We start from the raw sequence: 21,558 nt of genomic DNA, 5'->3' as shown, positions 1-21,558 counted from the left end.
GCTACCCTGAATTTAAGTTATACAACGTACTTTCTTCATTTTACAGGTTACTGAACTACTGCCACAAAGGTCACCAAGTCAGGAAGAGGTGGATCTAGGGGTTGAACCTTGGAAATTTGCTTCTAGAAGCTGTGCTATGAACCCCTACACTTAAAGCTTGGTTACATGAGGCTTCTGGGAAGCCTTTAGCCCCAGACTGTATTGTGTGCCTGATACCTCATAAAGGGTAGAGGGTGACAAGTCTTGATGTTGGGGTCCTCTTTCAATCTGGAGGCTCTTGCAATCTCAGGATTATTCCTGAGTTCCTCACTGGATCTAAGCAAGAATCTGCTTGTTCTTGAAAAGAAGTGGGATCATTTTAAATTGCCTTCCAGATTGTGGCTACATTCGTTAGCTCATGTCGTGGTGGGGGGAAGGGGGTGCAGGGTTGAGGTTGGCATTTTCCTAGAGCCATTATGTTGGTAAAACTTGACACCTCTCACTTACATCTTCTGGGACCCCAGCTAACCCCACAGTATTTTGATCTACTTCAATTTTTTTCCCCACTTCATCTTTTAAGCATTGTGCATAATAACTCAGCAGTGAAGGGCTTGCCAGCTGTCTGCCTGAAACCCACACTCTATTGGAAGATACCAGGGTGGCATTTGGACTCAGATTTCATTAGCTTCATATGCCTTCTTTGGTGTGTCTTTGAGGATGTAAATCCACTGAAAAATCCCCTCCGAAGGTCAGATCCCAGAGAGGAACATAGTGGGACTGTCTCATGCCCTGACTTTTAGGGACCAATGCTCCTATAGAGGTAGCTCAGGCTTGTTCCCTTGTGCTTTAGTTGTTTACTTCTTCATAGCAAGACATCCCAAAGTTTACCAGCTTAAAGCACTAGTTATCTTTTGTCTCATGTGGTTTGTGAAAATTGGGAACCTGGCAACACTCAGCCTGGGGATTGTGATTCTGAATCGTTCGTGAGATAACCATTACATCCGTAGGGCTGCAGAGTCATCTGAAGGCTTGGCTGGGGCTGAAGCATCTACTTCTGAAATGGCTCACAGAATTACTGGTAGTCCGGGTTCCTTAGGACGGCTTGTGTGTTCTTGTAACAGCAACTGGCTTATTAACCCAAAGTGAGCAATAGAGGAAGAGGGAAGCTGCCATGTCTTGCATAACTCTATGTCAGATGGCCTGTACTATTCTTCTGCTGAATTTCATTGGTCCCACTGTCTTAGGAAAGGAAAAGGAATGAAAATAATGTCAGAAGCCTCTTTGTGAACCTTGCTGAAAGTCAGTGGTCAGTCACAACTTGGCCAGGGCAAGAGACCAGATGTTTCACCACTTTCCATCTGGGCTTGGCCCAGAGTCGCCTTGCCTCGCTCTGCTTTGTAATATTATGTGTATTTTAAATTTTCTTTCAGAACATGTGTCATTGAGAACAGCAATGAAGATATAACTTATTTTAAATATGATGAGACTAGAGAGGAGTAAATAGTTTTGCCTAAGATCAGAAAGTTGCCGCCCCAACTGAGTCTCCTCATCCTGGGTGTCTTTGCCCCTTCTCAATAGGAGGATAACTCCAGGATTCACAGAGCAAAGGGAATTAAACTCTGCCTTCAACAGTATCAGTATTCTCTCCTGGATCATACTAGAAGGTAGAGGAGAAAGTAGAGGCATGAGGGAATTACCTGATCCCAGCTATGAGGATATTTAATGTTTATTTCTTGAATGTAAGTTCTTGTGCATGCATCAAAGGCTTCCTGAAATAATGATAATAATAGTTATTAGTATTAAAATGATTAATGCTGATTACTGATACATATCTAATAGTCACAAAGTCCTAAGCCCTTCACATGAGCTGACACATTCATTATACCATCATATTTATAGATGTAGAAATAATTCCCAGAGATAGGGTTGTGTTTGGAAATAGGGGGAAGAGTTGAATAGGTGTGAGGCCAAGACATTCCATATTGAAAGTATATTAGAAATAAAGAGAGATCAGCAAGGTAACCATCTGGATCTGAGCATAGGCAACTTGAAAGGGATGCTGTGGGTAGTGATGCTTGAAGTACCTGCATTCCTGCATCCTGTAGGTATTAGATGCCAGGGCCTACACTTCACACAGGGTAGCTCACCTAATTGTTTTAATCATCCTGATTTTATAAAGAGACTTAGCAAAACTGCATAGCTATAAAGTGATGATCAAGTTTATAACTTTTAAGATTATTCCTTACAAAACACATCTCAAGAGAGTTACCGTGTTTAAGTGTACAGTTGTATATTATTAGTATATTTACCATGGTGTGCCCTGAGACTCCAGGGCTATTCTTCTTGTTAGCATATCTTAGCTATGGTGATAAAGCTGCTATGAACATGTGTGTGCATATCTCCTTCTGAAGTCCTTCTTTCAGTTTTTTTCAGTATATACCCAGAGGTGAAATCACTATTTCATATGGTAATTCTATTTTTAACTTTCAGTGGAATCAGCCATAATGTTTTCCACAGCCGCTGCCCCATTTCACTCTTCTCCCAGCATGCATATGGGTTGTAACATCTCCCGGTCCTCACTGTAGGTAGCAGATCTTAATACTTGCCATAGTGTACTGTGCTTTTTTAAGTTAAGAACCAGCTACACATGGATCATGAAGGACATTGAATGAATATGTCATCTGGCATTTCGCATAGGAGAAGCCAACTCCTCACTAATGCTGTGAGCTATAAAGTGTCTGCCTGGTGTTCCAAGTCTGGTCCATTCAACTCTCTTCCTCTGTGCCTGTCTTCCAGAAGGAGCCTTGCCTCCTCCTTTCTCCATCACACCAGTCCCTCCCTAGCCCAGGATTTTCCTCCCTGGATATCCTCCCTGGATACCTGAAAGGTTCATGCTGTGTTGTCACATGGCTGCTCCGTTCTCATCTTTTTAGATACAATTTCCAGGCTACTGTGATTCAGAATATTAATCTGTCTATATACATCTTGTCTGACTGCTTACTTTTTCTTTCTGGCCTCATTATCCATCATTATACATACATACACCATTATATATCCATACATACATATCATTATATATTTTATTATCTTCACATAGTTGTACAAAGGAGATTGAATTCAATATTGAGAGCACAGGCATCTTGATCAATGTCACCCCTCCTAGCCGTCTATATTTAATGCTATAGATGGATCTCTCTCTCGGATTCTCAGGTGGTCTTCTTGATGCTGATGGTCCTTGTAGAGGTACCCACCATGAGTCAGGATTGAGCTGTTAGACAGCGCACCTGTCCCAGGCCTGGGTTTATTTGTATCCATTAGGCTTCTGTCAATCTACCTCAGAAACATCTGTGTCAATCCTCACTATGCTTTCCAGGTAGCATACTGGGTTTCTGATTCTTCTTTGGGTGTCTGAGTTCTTCATAATAAGAAAGTCAGATCTAAAACAGGTTAGGGATATAAGATGGCCAGAATCATAAATGCTACATGACTTTTCCTTCACTTCCTTCAACTTGGGCTTTGACAGCAGTGGGACTGGGGTGACTTACAGTGATACCCCAGGAAGTCTGACCCTTCTGGTTCTCATACCTGGTCCTAAAACTTCCATGACTCTACCTCTCCTTGGCAAATTTCTAAAGACTTGGCTTCCTAAATCAGGCGGCATCTATTTGCTTGCTCATGATAGCAGCAACAACTTTGTCTTTGAGCCTTGTGGTTTACTATTGAGACCAAACAGGCAATGGTTCCCCAGAGAGCCATGGTGACCGAGAGGCCTGTGAGATACTTACTGTTCAGTGGCACATAAGTAGTTCAGTTTTTCATCTTAATGGTTACAGATGTGTCTCAATGAGGCAGGGCAGTGAGTTTCACAGCTCAGCTCTGGATTTCAGCCTCTCACTGAGCTACAGAGTACCTAAGCTATACCATGGCATCTCAGACTACTGACTTAACCTGTTCTCTGTCTCTCTGTTTTCCAGTTTCAGGTCTAAGAAGTAGAAAAATCTATGTATGGAAATGAAAACTCCTCACTTTATTAAGGCTGTGGTTGAAAATGAGAGGAAAGGTTGAATGACTTGTCCATTGGCCTGTGACAGAGCTGGGGCCTCTGTCAGCCCCTCTGGCTCTCAAGGTCTTGTTCTTTGAGCAGAGCAGGGCTTTCCCAATTCCATCACTATGCCTTTTCCTCTCCCCAACAAGAGTGGTTACTCAGAAGCCTCAGCGCATGTGGTAGAAGGAGGAAGACACCCACCTTTACATGTCTTGTAGGAGACCATGAGAGCTGTGCCCTTCTATGATGGGAACTGAAGCAAGTCTTGAATGCCCCCTGACCCCCATGTCATATCATAGCAACTAGCTTCTGTTGAGTTTTCCTGAAGATACTGTCTCAGTGACCCGACTGAGCAGTGGTTCTCCATCTTGGCCTCTGGGCTAGCTGCAGACATACCTAGGAACTCTGCCCTTAGAAGCCCTGTGGGAGACTGGTTAGAAGTTGAGGTCCATCTACTGGGTCCCCTCAACCACCCATGGAGTTTAATGTCCCATTTTGCAGTCATGGGGAGAAAGGAATACTCAAGAGGTGTACTTGGCTAAAGGGAGCACTCAGCAGGAGGGAACTCTCAGCTTCTCCTTGTGTTGCTCTATTAAGCAGACATTGTTAAGAACAGGTGTGTCTCCCATCTTCCAGATGGAGCCTTGTGGAGGTTATAACAGAGCCAGCACCCATGGTTTATAGAACATATGACTTGACTAGTGTAGTCAGCTAAAAGATATGGAAGATTCTTACAGGTCCCTGTCCAGTGCCTAGCCTGAGGAAGGTAATTATCACCTATTCATTGTCTCATATTTCAGTCTCCTAGGTGTCAGCAGCCAATGTCCACTTGAGATGCTTCCCTGCTCCCTGCTACAGTCTCCCCATAGGAGAAGCTATAAACCACAGTACCCCATCAGGGTGCCCTAAAGGAGCACAGAATCAGGATCACAGCTAATGTTGGCAGTAAAGCAGCAGGGCTGGCTTATCTTTGCCAAGCCACAGCTTGCCTACAATCCCATAGTTTGGTACACATTTCTTTGGGGACACTACTTTTTCTTTGTATCTATGTGTGAGACAGTACTTTCTGAGAACTACTTTGCCACAGGGGAAAAAGAGCCCAGCTAATTTTGTCTAGAATGATTGGGCTCTGAGAGTCACAGAAGCATTGGGGAAAGGAAGGATAAATGAGAACATCATTCCACCATCAGTCCGTACTTTGTGGCAAATGGATACATGTCTTACACCTGTTGTTGCAAGTACAAAGAAGAAGGCATTTTCACAATAAAATAAAAAAAATTTTAAAAAGACTAAGAAGAAGAAGGCATGGTCAGAGGGCTCCAGGCACAGAATCTGACATTCAAGTCCCACCTTTTGAGTTTAGGGGGCACCTGTGTCATGTTTAACCAGATAAACTGAGAAATCTAAACTTTGTAGCTTCACACCCTCAGGTTATCATGAGAGTGACCTTGTTCTTTCAAGAAATAGCCATTCCAGTTTCCTCCTCACTCAATTTCTACCCCTGGCTCTGTCCCCTCCTGTTGATTCCTTCTCCAATGGCAAAATTTAGGTTCATCCAAAACCCTTGAAAGAGTAAATTCCAGGGACATTCTGTTTTTTCTCCTTTCCTAGGTAGCAGGCCCTGCTGCTATGGTTCCAGATGATGAATTTATTCATGGTGGCAGGTGTATCGGATGAAACTAAAGAGATTGGAAAATTATGTAAAATGTTTGAGAATGTGCGCACTTGTGCTTACATTTAATGGGCCCATTTTGAAAAGTCCCTGAACCCTGAAGCCAAGACAAAGTTTGATATCTCCGAGGCTGCATGTTTAAATATTTGTGATTCAGAAGAGCCTGATTCTGCATGTTTTCCTCCCTCCTGTCCCTTCCTGGGTTGTCTCCCGGTGTGCAGGCACTTTTCTATTCATTTCCTTCATGACTTAAATGGTGGCGGTTGCATCTGCACTGCAATCATTCATCCTGAGTCTTAGGATGATATTATCCAGAGATAAGTGATGGGGCCTTCATTTTACAGGTGGAAAAATTAAGAACTGCATAAATTAGACTGAGCTAAGGTAGCAGTTGAATCTATAGTGAGCTGCACTTCCCCTGACCCTCTATTCCCCTTGTCTTTTCTTCCTAAAACAGTCTCCTTACAGTGGTACTCTTCATGTTTGGACAGGATAATTTGTTCTGGAGGGGACAATGGGGGCTCTCTTGCATATTTTAGAATGTGTAAAAACATCTTCCCTTACCTCTACTCATGAGATGCTAATAGCACCCTACACACATGCACACACGCTCAGGCATGCACGTGCTCGCACACGCACACACACACACACACCCCAAATAGTAACAGCCAAGATATCTTCAGCCACTGCCATGGAGAACCTCTACTTTTCCTAGAGTGTTTGAAACCCTTAGGCATCAGAGACTTAATTAATTGGTCAGAGATGGCTTTAGAACAAAAGGTTTTTTTTTTTTTTTTTTTTGGTCGGTCGTGGGGCTTGAACTCTGGGCCTGGGCGCTGTCCCTCAGCTCTTCAGCTCAAGGCGAGCGCTCTACCACTTGAGCTACAGCACCACTTCCGGTTTTCTGGTGGTTTATTGGAGATAGGAGTCTCACGATCTCTCCTGCCCGGGCTGGCTTTGAACCGCGATCCTCAGATCTCAGCCTCCTGAGTAGCTAGGATTACAGGCGTGAGCCACCAGCGCCCGGCAACAAAAGGTTTTTTTAAAAAAAAAAATTAGATTTTTCTGATTCTTCACCAGAGTGAAGAATTTCTTTTGCAGAATCAGATCCCAACTCTCAAGGCCTGAGTGTCCTGATCAATGATACAGAACTGAAATACTATACATGACTCACATAACTGTGAGACTGAAATCTGGTAATCTGTACAAAGTGTCAAGCAGTGCCTGGTGTATAGCAGATTGCTCTATAGGAATGACTTGTTATTGTGTAAATTATTCCTAGCTTTCATCTCCCTTTATCTCTCCGCCACTCAAGTACAAGAGGGGAGTCTGGAGTCTGAGCATCCCAGATAGCCTCAGGATTTGCACTTAGGATCCTGAGATGTATGAGGGAATGATTCAGATGAGCAGAGGTGGGAACAAAGTGTGGTCAGGTAGAAAGGTCAGGTGGAGTTAGCTCTTTTACAGAGGAGGGCCTGGGCATAGTGTATGACAGCCCTAAGAATCCCACAAGTGTGCCAAGCCGAGGACTAGGATTTCTGAGATTCTAGAGGAAGGCTTAGTCCTCATTCTGGCTTTGGAGTGGGGAATGTTCAAGGAGGAATGAAGGTCAGTACATCCAAAGAGTTCCTGGACATGGATGGAGGCTGTTGGATGATTAGGTTCAACCCAGGTGATGTCAGGAGATGGGGTAAGGAAGATGGCCTGGCAAGCCGGTAGTTCAGTAGCTGAGCAAGACAGTGGGGGTGTCTTGTAGCTATGCTATGAGAGCAAAGGCTGGTAAAGACATAGCTGGCTTTCAAGAATTCACTCGTATCATTATTACTATTTATTGTCTTTAAGTCGTGATACAAAGGGTTTTCATGCCAGCTGATGAGCATAATACAGGCTCATAAATATCACTCTTTCATCAAGAACCCATACTTTGAAGTATTAGGGATCATAGGGATCACCCTTCTGCAGTACTCCGAGGACAGTACGTGGTTGGAGTGGCTGGGAAGGACATATTTCCATTTAAGGAAGGCTGTGCTCCTCAGGAGAGGCAGTAATAAAAGGTATTTACTGTCCTTTCCTTGAGAGGCCATGGTGTTCCATTGAGCTTATCCTACTGCTTCCCAGTCTCTGTCAATGTACACCACATGTACAACTTGCATGGTGCCTGAGGTCTCTAGAAGAGTTGCTTACATCATGGAGGAGCCAATCTGAACCTGCAAACCTGGCCTAGTCAGGAAATGAGTGTCTTTGTCACCTGTAATTCAATCATGGCACCCCACTCAGGAAGCTTGAAGGCTTCCAGAAGGTCCCAGAGGACTTTTCTTGGTACAGTTGGAATGTGATACAACTAGTACTGAAAAATCCAGCTTCCACTTGTGGCATTGCAGTGTATCACTTGACCCAGTACATTTGCCAGGATCACCCAGGATGAAAGGATGGGGTCAGGGTTCATGTCCAGGGCACTTGCCCCAGGCAGCTTAGCTGAGAATATTTATAAGTTTCCCTCAGTTTAGTCTTCGGTTCTTTGGGTGATATTCCAGATGGGACACAGAGGGTTTCGTTGATCCCCTTGGCCCTACTATCACATTGACCATAACCCTGGAACCTGAGACCTCTCATGAGAGCATTTTACAAATTTGGTGGGCCAAGACTTCTTTGTCAAGAGATCTCTGATGGTGGTTCATCCTTCCAAGGGTCTATTCCCTCCTTGCCTTATTTTACTAGTTGTCACTTTCTCCTTGCTTGGTAGCAGGGGACTCACTGTTTGCCCATTTAAACCAATCACCATTTCTCTTGTCCCCAAAATGTAATTGAAAAAAGCCTTAATGGCTTCCAAATGATGATAGCTCCATAAACCGATTAAAAAGGCTTTAATAAAACTGTCTGGAGTTATTCTCCACAGCTCACACAGTGCCCTTTGTTTTCTAATGATGTCTATAGGAAATAAAGGTCAGTCTGTCTTTCTTTCTTTCTTTCTTTCTTTCTTCCTTCCTTCCTTCCTTCCTTTCTCTTTCTTTCTTTCTTTCTTTCTTTCTTTCTTTCTTTCTTTCTTTCTTTCTTTCTTTCTTTCTTTCTTTCTTTCTCTTTCTTTCTTTCTCTTTCTTTCTCTCTTTCTCTCTTTCTCTCTTTCTTTCTGTATGTTTGTATGTGTGTGTCCTTGAAGCCCCTAGAAAGCTTGCATCTCTTTTCATGTTCATTCTGTGTTCCTTTCCCCACAGACAATCCATGTTGCTATCGTCTGTGCCGGATACAATGCCAGCCGGGATGTTGTCACCTTGGTCAAGTCTGTCCTCTTTCACAGGTAAGAGCTGCCTTCACTCACTCTCTGCGAGAGCAGTGCATATACCTGGGCACTTGCACATCCTTTCTCAGGAAGGGGAAGGAGACGGGATAATCATGATATTTAATGTTTATCTGTGAAAATGGAACAAGGAAACTTGAGGAGACTGAGGAGAGAACCGAATAGTTGACTCTGATCAAGATCCATTGTACACATAAATGGGCACGTTAAACTGACGGCCCTTTTTACATCTATTTGAAGATAGCAATAACAACATTTTTAAGAATAAAAAATACTCACTTGCCACTCAAGCTTCCATACATGAAAATATAATTTTGGTCTAGCGTTCTGGGGATGACACATTTGGATGACAGTGTTTAGTAGCAATGGTCTGATACTGTCTTGCCACATTGAGATTTGTAGCTCTCAGACCTCAGGTTGGTAGGCTTCATGGCAAGTCCAAATTAAATGTTTCAACTTCTCTGTTGGCCTCTATTGCCTCTCTTTTTACACAGCCCCCTGGAGGAGGTGGTGCTGTGAGCTGCATTGTGTCCAACCCAGAATTCATGTTTTGAAGTCCTAACCTTTGGCATTCAAAATGCAATTATATTTGGCAATAGGGTGTTAAAGAAGTGACTAAATTAAAATAGAGCCATGGGGTGAACCATAGTCTGCTGTGATTAATGTCTTACAAAACAAAAACGAACAACAGAGATTAGGAGAGTCAGGTACAGAGGGAAGACCATGTGAACATGCCGTGGGTACCCTGCAAAACAAGGCGGGTACCTTAAAAGATCTCAAATTTCCAACAGTAAGAAAATAAATCTCAGGGTCTCTGCCACCCAGTCTGTGGTATTTCGCTGTAGTAGTGCCTTAAAATGAATGCAGGCTTCTTTCTCTGTTTTAGTATGGCCACTCCTGCTTTATATTAAACAGAAATGTGCCCTCTTCTTAGATGCTATCCATTGATCTCGTGATTCTTTCCCTCAGGACCAGGAAAAGGACTGTCATGCCTCTCAGGTGTCATCTCTTCTTGATGTCAAATTCCTATCTTTTATATCTGATCAGATTTTCTTCTTCCCCTATTTTGATATCTAGATATACTCAGGGTCATGTCCAGGATTGATTCCAGCCAGTATCCTTGTCTCTGCTCTACTTTCTTATCTGGGTTTGGGTGAAGTTCATCCACAACTGTAGCCAGTAGTTGGAAAGGTACATTAGATGACCAAGTCAGAGTTCAAAAGTATCCCACATTCCTGTTCACCTGAGCAGAGACCAGGCTAATGTATAAAATTTGATATCAGCCATCAGTGTTGTAAACAGAGTTGGGAACAGTGGTGGACATTTAATATCCACTACTTCTGCAAGAAACTAGGATACATTTATTTTTATTGCTTTGTTGCTGAATCCCCCAGGCAGTCTATCTGTTGTCAACACCTAGTGGTTCTTGGTCTTAGATGTCTTTCAGTGCCACCCCTTCCTCTCCATCCTGCACACACCCCAGTTCGTTCACTTTTCTGCCCCCCTTATTTCTGCCCTTCAGATCCATCCTCTTTGAGTTCAGAATGATACTTTGGACAGGTCTCTGGGTGATCCTCTGCATGCACATTAAATATTGGGTTCTGGTGGTCTGCATACTGGTTTCTCTTGTCTTCATGCCCCATCACCCTGGCCTGTCTATAGTTCCCATTTTCTCCATCATATACCCTACTTCCTCTTCTGCCTGCTTCTTCCTCTCAATCTGGTAGACCCTGCCTCTCACCCTTAAAGACTTTGCAAAGCCATCATATTCAACAAGCAAGAAGCCCACTTGAAACTCTCAATCTGTACTTCTCTTCTCCTTGCCCTCCTTGCCCTCTGCATCTTTCTGACCTTTATTGCATTAATCCCTACATAGTTCCCCATGACATATCACCTGAGCAAAACACAGCCCCTTGGGGGACAGAAGCAGTGGCTTCTTTTTCTGTACCCCAGACATCAGAGAAAAACTATCAACCGTATACTATATTCTAATATATTTTCACTTGTTTAGTAAGTATATTACTAAAGAATCTAAAGGTAATTTTTCCAATCAGATAATAAAGATTCCCAGCCCAGACTTTTTTCAGTTTCATATCCATGCCACTGTAGCGAGGCATTAGCAGATCATTGAACTTTTTTCTTTTCTTTTTTTTTTTGGCAGGGGAGGGGGGGTGTTGGTCATGGGGCTTGAACTCTGGTCTTGGGTGCTGTCCCTGTGCTCTTCAGCTCAAGGCAAGTGCTCTACCACTTGAGCCACAGCGCCACTTCCAGTTTATTGGACTTTCCTGCCCAGGCTGGCTTTGAACTGTGATCCTCAGATCTCAGCCTCCTGAGTAGCTAGGATTATAGGCGTGAGCCACTGGCACCTGGCATTCACTGAACTCTTTAGTTCTTATACCATTGAGTTTTTGCTGTAAATCCATTTGCTTCAAAACGTATTTTGTTTTTAACAATGTTTATTATTGAAGTCCAGGTACGGCTCTTTGTCTGAACCCCTTATACAGACAGCCATGTTTAGCTAACTGCTTAGCCAAGCATCCAGTCTGCTGACCTCCTATTGTGGGAGGCTGGAAGGAAGTATACAACCAACACATATAAACTCCATCAATTAACAGCAAGGCTGTCACTTCTTGTAGCTCTGTAGTTCAAGTTGGAACTGTGGTTTCAGTTGTATATCAGAAGACGGCTAAGGGATGTCCAGTAAAGATTGGCCAAGTGAAGTTTGATCCTCTATCTGCTGATTTCAGGCAAGATGTCCTTTCTCCACAGTGATAGCGGCTGTGCTGTTTGGCGGCTTCCTGCAGTTCTGCAATCTTCATCTGCTCAGATACAAAAACTGTAGGCTGAGCACTGAATTAGATGGGTGGTTTTAGCCTGTATATATTTATTTTTGTTCTTCATTGAAGATTTCCAATTTCCTGCCAGGTATGTGGGGGACTACTCTTTTAGAGAAGGGTATTTGCATGATTATAGCTTTTATAAATTTATAATTATAAATTTTATGAATTTATACTTATAAATGTTAAGGATATGAAAACTACTGGTATTATTGAGAGTACATTTTATTATTCCTGTTGCTTTAGCTACAAATCCTATAATCTAGTAGTTGTTAAAATTGTTAAGAATTCTGTTGAAGGTAAACTTCTACTCCTACAGCTCCCACAGACACAGTGGAGACAGAGATGTTAGATTTAAAAGCAGCAGTTTTATCATCAGCTGCTTTGTCAGGTCACATTTTTGTGCAAGCACAGGAATTTGATAAGGCAGCTAATTATTAAGGTAGTTATGAAAAGTCTGTATTTCATTCTAATGACTACTTGATCTTCTTGGACCAAGTGACCATGTCCTTGACCAAATGACCTTGTCCTTGATGTTGTATGAAGAAGTGTGATTCTGTAAATTGATATGCTGGTGACAACTCAGTTGAGCTCTTAAGACAAAAGGACATTTGAAAGACTTTCCACTCAGAAGTCCAGCTATAAATAACTTCACTGTCTCCCAAGCACGTTACTGAGATTAACTAAGATGTGATTATAAAATTTGTTCACAAATGGAGTACTTTCCTAATGTTAGTAATAATAATAGTAGTGCAGGATGCTCCTTTTGGCTTTCACTGTTAATTACAGTAATTAGATTTATTTTTCAGAACAAGATTTTCTGCAAATGTTCGCTTCAGGTTTGTTTTGTTACCTCAAATCAGTCTTACGTCTGTGGAATGTTTGGTAGCAATGAGCAATTGAGTTTTTAAAAGTAGAGAGTTACATGTGCCTAGTTGTATGCAGTGCTGCTGGCATTGGAAATGCTTATAGCCTTTTAGAGGGAATTTTAAAGTACATGCCAAGTCCCTTGACCTTGTGTGACCTGTCTTAAGGACTCTTGTTTTAAACAGATCAGCCTAAGTATAGAAATGTGAAATACTTCTATAAAATACTGTTTATAGACATAACACTAGATAACTCTTGAAAACATCAAGAACAATGGAACATACTTTTACAAGAAAAACGTGATTATTTTGCTTTGAAACTATCTCATAACATGGAGAGATGCTTATGATATAAAATAAGTGAAAATTCAGAACAGGAAGCATGCAATGTATTTCAGAATATGTATTTATACATGTATGGTGTGCCAATGCTAAGGATGGAATATCAGCATACATAAAACTATACATAAAGCAGGGAGCCTTTGAAAGTTGTATTTAGGTGTAAGGAATAAAAGTAAGTTTTTTTCTGTCATATATTTTGGTTCCTGTCATTTTGTGACCTCTAGAGTGAAGAAAAGGTATGTGATGAAGATATGAAATATAGTTAAGGGGTATTTATGAGTTATTACAAAATAGCACAGTACATGTCTGTGTCTCTCTGCTGAAAGGCTCCTGGTGGGGTGGGGTGCAGACTTGTGAAATGCTTGTAAACCCCATTCCCAATTGCAACTAACTGAGAAATATGGCTCCCTTCAAAGATATTCAGCACTTGCTGATCAGAGAAAAGAAATACTTATTTACCTATCAACTTAAGTCTTTACCTCCTATGCCAAAAGACGGTAAAAATTTAATAGCTGTTTGCCAGGATGATCAACTAGCTGTTCCCAAGTACATTCCTGTTGGCAGCAGTTTCTTATTGTATAGATATTTTTCTTTTAAATCCTACTGCTAGCATTGCACCTGGGGAATGAAAGCATGTTTGCAGCCAGTAAATACACTAATTATCTTCTTGCTGATTCTGGCTTAACCATATGACAGAAGTAGTGTGTAAGCTATAGGACAGGACCATTAGGTATGACTAAGACTTAAGGAAGTCAGCTTAACTTCAGGTTCCACTTCTGCCTTGTGTGAGCTGGTGAACCCACAATCACTGGGCTTCTTGAACTGTTGGCATATTCTTCCAGTTTTCACATAACCCTGTTTTTAATATGGAAAGACATATTTGTACCTTACATAATTAGCAAATTCTAAGGTAGTCTTCACTATGCAACTGATTCTGTTCTATGTCTTTACATGTTGGCCACCTATTAATATATAGATTCTTCCTGGGCCTCCTTGAGATGGATGGGCACTATTCTCAGATAATATAATTTACGACCACATAAGAAGCCATGGTCTGGTCACACAGAGACAATGGACAGAATCAGGTTAGAACCCAGCCATAGCTGTAACTTCAGAGTCCAAGCTCTTCACCAGCAGGAAGTTACCATTTCAGCATCATTATTCCTGTGTGTGTGTGTGCTCTAGTTCTAAAGCTTGAACTCAGGCCTTGTACTCTTGCTTGTTTTTTTTGCTTAAGGCGAGTATTCTATCACTTGAGCCACACCTCTATTTCTATTACTAATTAATCAGAGTTAAGAGTCTCTCTGATTTGTCTGCTGAGGCTGGCCTCAAACCTTAATCCTCAGATCTCAAGCTTCCTGACTATTCAGGATTATAGTAATGAACTACCTGTGCCCCACTTTCATTATTCTGATTGTTTTAGTGACCATGTTGGTCAGCAGTAAGAGATGGTTATTATTGCTGAATTTTCCATTATCCTCTTCTTCCCCCAGATTGCTTTTTTTTGTGTGTGATTAGTTAGAAATCAGAGACTCATGGGCTTTCTTGCCTGGGTTGTCTTTGAATGGTGATCCTCAGATCTTAGCCAGGATTATAGTTGTGAGCTACTGGCACCCTACTGTTCATTTTTATAGTCAGATATTGAGCTTTTCTGATTGCATTTAAACTTTATTCCAATCTGATAGAATAGAACTCATTGTCCCCACAAATGGATATGGAAACTAAGAGAGGTTCAGTCATTCAAGGTCACAGGTAAGCAAATGCGGGTCTGTCTAGGAGATTTAGCCTTCGCTCTGCGGACCTGTCAAGTCTATGCTGCTTTTGCTGGACCATGAGGTCTTTACATTTTTTTCTGGAAAGTTCTCTTGTGGAGAGTTTTGCTGACATGTCCTTGAATCTTGCCATATTATCAACAATGTCTGGCCTCCTTCAAACCAAGGACTCAACACAAAACTCCTCATCCTGCTTCAGTAATTCTCCCAAATAAGTTTCATTAAATCTCTGCCACAAATTCATAGTGCCATCACAGGTTCATTTCTTTTCCTGAATTTGCCATCGCATTCGCATGTTAAACATAAAATAATTAAAGATGATCTCAGCTCCTTTGGCTTCATGTATTATCATAAAAAAAAGCATATCCTGGATTGCCTTGAAGGGGCTGCCACACAGTCCTGAGAAAGAAGAAAGAGGCAGGAGAAAACAGTGGTTTAATCATCTTTACCTCTTTGTAGCATCAGATGTATTACATTCTAACCGGGACATGGGAGCAGTTAAGGAAACAGAGGCAGCAGAACCGTTGCTCATTAGGAGCCAAGTCTGCTGGCTGAAATTGGCGCACACACATACATTCTGTTCTTTCTTCCCTGTGCACCTTGTTGATCTGTGTGTAGAACAGGCTTTGTGTCTGTAGCAGCCTCTCTGGGGCTCCCACCCAGATAAGGTAGGTGGGGCTGTCGCATATTCAAATGTGGGCCCAAGCCACCTATCCAAGAAGCAGGCTCTAGCTAGGCTTAAAGCAAATGTGTCCCTCAAAGATTTTTATTACAAGTGAATTGACATAAACAACTATTTTACCTGCTATGGAGATTTAAGACCAAAAGCCTAGAATCATATATTAAGAAAATTAATCCTTCTGAATGGGCTTTTATTAACTGCAGTTGGTCAAATTCCCTATGCTGTAAATACGTTCTTAACATCTGCCTAACTGGCACTCATCTCTCTTTGCACCAAAGAGAATAAGATGGAGACTCATAGCCTTTAGCTGATTTTGAAATGTGCAGGGCTTTATCATTAAAACTGTTTCTTACCTTCCTGAATCATGAGTCAAATGTGAAATAAGACTTAGAACTCACCACTATTGAGAATGAAATACTATTGCTCTTTATCTTGAGTTACAGAGTATCTTTTTAATTCTGGGCATAAATGAACTTGATATTAGCAGGAGGTGGACTTCTCTCCTGGTCAGAGGCCTGTCTGGACAGTCACAGGTGCTCCTACCTGGCAAACCACTTGTGTCCAAACAGAACAGGCCTAGTTCACCAACCGAACTCCAGGGAAGACTCTCATTCTCCAGCTTAGACAATTGAATGTGAATTAGAATTTATTATTCATAAAAGTTAAAACTTACTCTTAAAAGTGTAAATTTCAGTGATTTATAATCCTAGTGCTACCATCATCATTATTTAATATTAGACTCTTCTCATTACACTAAAATGAAGCCTCCCATCTGATAGCAGCCACTTCCCATTTTTATCTCCCCCATCCCTTGCCAACCACTATTCTGCTTCCTGTCTCTGTGGATTTGCCTGGTCTGCACATTTCACTTTACTCTTACCATAAATATTTGACTGTCTTCTTGGTATAATATTTCATGGTCCATCTATAATGTAGCATGTCTCCCTGTGTTCTTCCTGTTTATTGACTAATAATATTTCTTTCTGTGATTACCCTATGTTCTGTTTATCCATTCATGACTGTAATAAGTAATTCTGAAAAGAATGTTGTAATCTATTGTGTTGACACTTTTTTTTCTTTTTTGTACATAAAGAGAATTGCTGAGTAATTCAGCAGTGGTTAACTACGTACTCAATTTTTTTTCCCAAGGAAGTACCTGACTTTTTCTCAGCTACATCATTTTATAAGCCTCCAAGTATCAATTGTAGGTTCCAACATCTCCACATTCTGCCCACTATTTGTTATTGTCCATCTTGTTTATTTTAAGCACTCTAGTGTGGGAGTCATGAATCTCATTGTGGTTTTGACTTGTATTTCCCTAAGGAACATTGAACATCTTTTCATGTGCTTATTGACCGTTTCGATGTCTTCCTTGAGAAAGGGCCATTCAGAGCTGTATTTTTTAATTGGCTTGCTTGTCTTTTTTTCTGTTGTTTGAGTTGTAAAAGATTTTTATCATAGCAACAAACCCCTCGTCAGATATATGATCTGCAGATATTTTTCTCTCAGTTTGGGAATTACCCTTGTCACTTTATCAATGTCCTATGAAGCACAAAAGGTTTTTCTCTTGTTTTTATTTCTTCTGTCACTTAACACAAATTTATTTCATATTGTCCTGCAGTCCAGAAGCTTGAGGTCAGTCAGGGTGCCATTGTGGTCAGGTTCTGGTGGCACTTCTTCCTGGTTTGCAGATGACCTTCATTTGAAAGGTGGTGATCTTGCTGTATTTGATTTGGCAGAGAGCAGAGAGAGGGAGTCTTTGAAATTAGTCAGGTTTATCTATTTTCTTCTTTCATTGTTTGCACTTTAGATGATGTTAAATCTAAGAGGCAATTATCTAAGCTAATGTTAAAGAAGTTGTTCCATCATTTTTTTGTAGTTAGTTGCTTCAAAGTACATTTGGATCTCTTTGCTTCTCATTCTTTTTTTTTTTTTATTAAAACAATAAACTATAAGGAACTGTGAGGAAACAAGTCTTTAGATATGACACCAAAATAAAGTTCCAATGCAGAGCCTTCATCTACCAGGGAACAGATAAGTGAAATGCCACTAGATTACTGCAGAAGTACAAGTTACATTTCTAGCCCAGAATGCAGTGGGAGTCACTGACCAGTCATCTAATCTGTATAAGTATCCTGGCTTCCTTGGCGGCATTTTGTGGGATTTGAGAGCAGGAGGTCCAAAGTAGTGACTGGGGTTGAATAGCTGGTCCAGGCAACTTCATGAACACTGTCTACAGAAGAACCTGGCTGATTCCTAGAGCTTCACCTCTGCCAGGCCTTATGGTAGCATGGCTAGAAAAAAAGGAGACACTTAGATTTATTAATAAGACTGGTGTTTGGCCATACTGAGGAAAAAGATGAAATGGCTAAGTCCAGTATTGGAATAAGGTGTGTGAAGACATGAGCTTGGAAAGGCAGATGGAGTGAGATCATGGAAGGTTCTGTTAGGTGTACATAGGAGCTTTGGTCTCATGCCTTACACAGTGGCCAGAAGGTAATAAGAGTATAGAGAGCATATGACTTCCATGATGGATGATAGGTTGGAAAGAACAAGAAAGATAGGGAGAGATATATATCACCAAAGGTTGAGCTGGATAATGATAGCTAACATTTGCCATGTCTTTACTATCAGCACATCTCTGTTCTAAGTGTCTCAGATATTTAATCAGTCTGACAATAACTATAAGATAGGAGCTATTATTGTCAAGCCCAATTAATTGGGAGGCTGAGACTTAAGAGATGAAAAAGTTGGACTGGAGTCCACCATTATCGTGTGACAGAATCAAGACAAGAAGAAGCTGGGTACTTTGTTGTGTGTTCTGAGACCCAGCTCCTAACCATTTCAGGAGACCTGTAGGTGACTAGGTATGACAGACATGACAGGCAAGTTGCTCAGGTGATGCTCTGATTCTAGTTGGTAAAGCTGGTTGAGTGGTACACCTTGGACAAAGGCAGGATGGTGGAAAGAGGGCCAGAGAAAAGATAAAGTAATTTGAGGCTTTAAAATAGAGTCACTCATTGATGCCATCATTTAGAATATGTGGTAGTATGTCAGGTAGTATTCTGGGGGTTAGGGTAAAGCAAGTTAAAAATGACAGACTCCCCCCTTTCTGCCGCCCCCCCCCCCAGAGTTTACTTTCTAGAGGAAAGACAGCAAAGGCACAAATAATGCATACTTGGCATATTTAGACCATTTTAAGTGGGGCCTTGGAACCTGTGGGCTGGGGAAATGACACTCTCGTTGGAAGTTCGCATTACAATTTAAACACCACATTCTGGCTTACAGAAAAGTACTATGGTGAGGTCTGTAGGGGTCTTGTTGTGGCTTGGAGCACCTTAGAGAAGACAGCTACTGAGAGGAGCCATCTAAGGAGCCACAGTTACAAGGACATCCTCAGTTCTCAAGATGTGGAGCATGAGTAAAACCCCTCTGAGGATCTCCCCTGACAAGTGAAACATGGAGTGTTGTGGGATATCCAGCCATTCATGGCTGAGACAGGGTGTTAGTGGTCCCCTGGCTGGAGGCTCAACATATCCTCTCATTAAGTATTTGCATATTCTTCTAATGAGGAAAGCTAATGAGGTGAAAATTCCTTTGACAGTACAGACACCTAGTACTATGCTCGGTAATTTTTTAAATGGATTTATGCTCCCTCTTGGCGAGAGACATAAGAACAGGAAAGGGAGGAAGCTCCATCTGGTGTTCGTACATCTTCCTCCAAAGCCTGCACCTCTGGTCCTTTCTGGTGCATCTTTTGCTCTAACCAGGCTGGAGAGTCCAGAATTTTAATGTTGAGCTCCTGCCTGCTGAGCCTCCAAACCTTGTCTGGTTCATTTTTCTCTTGGGTAATGAAGTTCCCATTGACTGGAAATTCACACATTCAGATCTTGCCTCCCTATTCCTAGCATTCAGTTGGTGTCCCGTAAGTGCTGTACTATGTATGATCCATCTAAATAAGACTCTCCTTCTCTTCCCTTATATCCTACTAATGTCTTCCCCCAGCCTTCATTTCTACCCATCCACAATTCTCATTTCATTGCCATTGCAGTCCATGGAAATATCTCAAAAACTTTGAGAACTAGTACTCCTGTGCTCTTCCGTGCACAGCTGTAATGTGTCATCAACTCTAGAAGTGTTCCTCTCCTTACTGCCAATGGTACACCCACCCCAGGAAATGTCCCATGTCAAACCCATGCAGTGAGCAAGAGGGTCTATGCATCCTTGCAGTCAGTGGATCCTGGGCAGTGATTCCACACAGCCAATTACTTCTTTGATTTATTTTCTGTTGTCATCCTTGAGACTCAAGAACCCCACTGGCGCACTCTGCTGCTCCTTGTCTTCATTTTTCCCCTCATAGCTAAAAAATCCTTCTGTGTTTAGCTGTTCCAGTTCCTCTTCCTTGAACATTGTGTCTTATTTGTTTAATGCTACTAAAACAGAATACCACCATCTAAGTAATTTATTTTTAAAAAGTAGAATTGTATTGGCTTGTGGGTTTAGAGGTTGGAAAATCCAATATCAAGTTGCCAGCATCTGGCAAAGCTCTTTTTGCTGCATCATCCCATGGAAAAAGCAAAAGGACAAGAGAAGGCTGGCTTGGGGAGGTAGGGGTGCTGATGTCATTTGATAAAGAAGGAACCCTTTCCTAGGATAGTGATGTTGATCCATGCGGAGCGTTGGTGCCCCGTGACCTAAGCAAATCCTTTTAGTCTCTCCTGTTCCATGTACTTTGGGACACATACTCAGATGATGGCCCTCTATCTCAGTCACATCCTCATTTCAGACTGCCTATTCAGATTATCTTCTGAACACCAGGTCCCCAGCTAGTTCCCTTACCTATCCACATACCCAGTTTGATTATTAAACGACTATGAAGCACAGCTGGGTCCATTTGAACACAACTGGCATGATCCTTGAGCTCACTGAGCTCCCAGTGAGGTGAACGGTAGAAGATAAACAGAAAGCCATGCCTTGCCATGGTTACAGTGGATGCATAGTGCAGAGTTGATTATTAGTCAGGGCCAGACAGGGGTCATCAGGCCAGAACTCTAGCAGCAAAGGAGGGCAGGTAAAATTTGACCCAATCCTGAATGGGAAGGCCAAAGGGAAGACAAGACTAAGCTCTGTAAGAACAGGGGCATTGTTTCAATACTTCTGTCCACCGCATCCAGCTCATTGCCTAACAGATATATGTGTTTAATAATTATTTGCTGAGGAGACCGTGGGAGCAAACCAAACATAGACATGCCCAAGGCTGAGACCAAGAAAATGTCTATGTGTGTACACATACCTAGGACAGGGCCGGGGAGTTGCCACACAGCAGGTCATGCTGGCCCCGACAGCTACCTGAGACCCAGACTGTTTAATTAGATGTTTCTTGCATTGCCTTCTGCACAAACTCTTACCCTTCCTTCTCTGCTCTTGGCTTCCCTACTCTTCATTTCCAATCTAATGCAGCCTGGCCTAAGCCATAGGCATCCCTGACTCTCCACGGAGAGTGTCCCCTCTCCCCTTGTGTCAGACTCACACTTACTTCTTTCCTCCCACACATCCTGCTGACCCGAGCAGGATGAATCCCTTATTCTCTTCATTCCCACAGAACTTTGTGTTCTTTTTTTCCTCATTCTGCCTCAAGCGCAAGTTTACCTGTGGATCCTCTGTTATACTGAACAGTGTGAGGTTCCTGAGGCCAGAGCCTGCTCATTTCCCTCTGTGAATTTCCCAACTGCTTTATTTCTAGTAGATGCTCATTCACAGTACTGTGGATCTGCTGGTTATTATTAGCAGTGGATCATTATTTATGATAGTGCTCCTTGATTGAAGTACTATACTACTCTGTGCTTAGCACATTTTCTATAATATCTCCTATTTATAATTGTCCTGTTTATTCTTGATATGTCGTAAATTGTATTTACTATCACACAGTGGCCTTATGAGCAGCTATTTTCTTTCAGTATTTTATAGCAGGAAGACGCAGCAATGTAGAGATACAAAGAACATGTTCAAGATTGCCACTAATAAATGCCCGAACTGGGTTTAGGCTCCATTGCCACCAGAAGCTTTGT

At 41.9% G+C, this 21,558-nt stretch overlaps 1 protein-coding gene across 2 annotated transcripts in view; it reads left to right on the top strand.

The window, feature by feature from the left end:
* The window catches only part of Large1 (LARGE xylosyl- and glucuronyltransferase 1), a 445,329-nt gene that overhangs the window by 217,591 nt on the left and 206,180 nt on the right, over positions 1–21,558 (top strand). For both annotated transcript variants that reach the window (XM_042693250.1, XM_042693249.1), the window contains one exon: positions 8,909–8,991. In XM_042693250.1, coding sequence (XP_042549184.1) covers positions 8,909–8,991 — 83 coding nt within the window. The remainder of the gene's footprint in view (positions 1–8,908; positions 8,992–21,558) is intronic.

The sequence above is a fragment of the Dipodomys spectabilis genome, unplaced genomic scaffold, assembly GCF_019054845.1.
Source record: "Dipodomys spectabilis isolate Male_0828 unplaced genomic scaffold, ASM1905484v1 ptg000163l, whole genome shotgun sequence".
Taxonomy (NCBI): domain Eukaryota; kingdom Metazoa; phylum Chordata; class Mammalia; order Rodentia; family Heteromyidae; genus Dipodomys; species Dipodomys spectabilis.
Note: the sequence above shows the minus strand (reverse complement) of the source record. Positions and strands in the feature narration are given on the sequence as shown.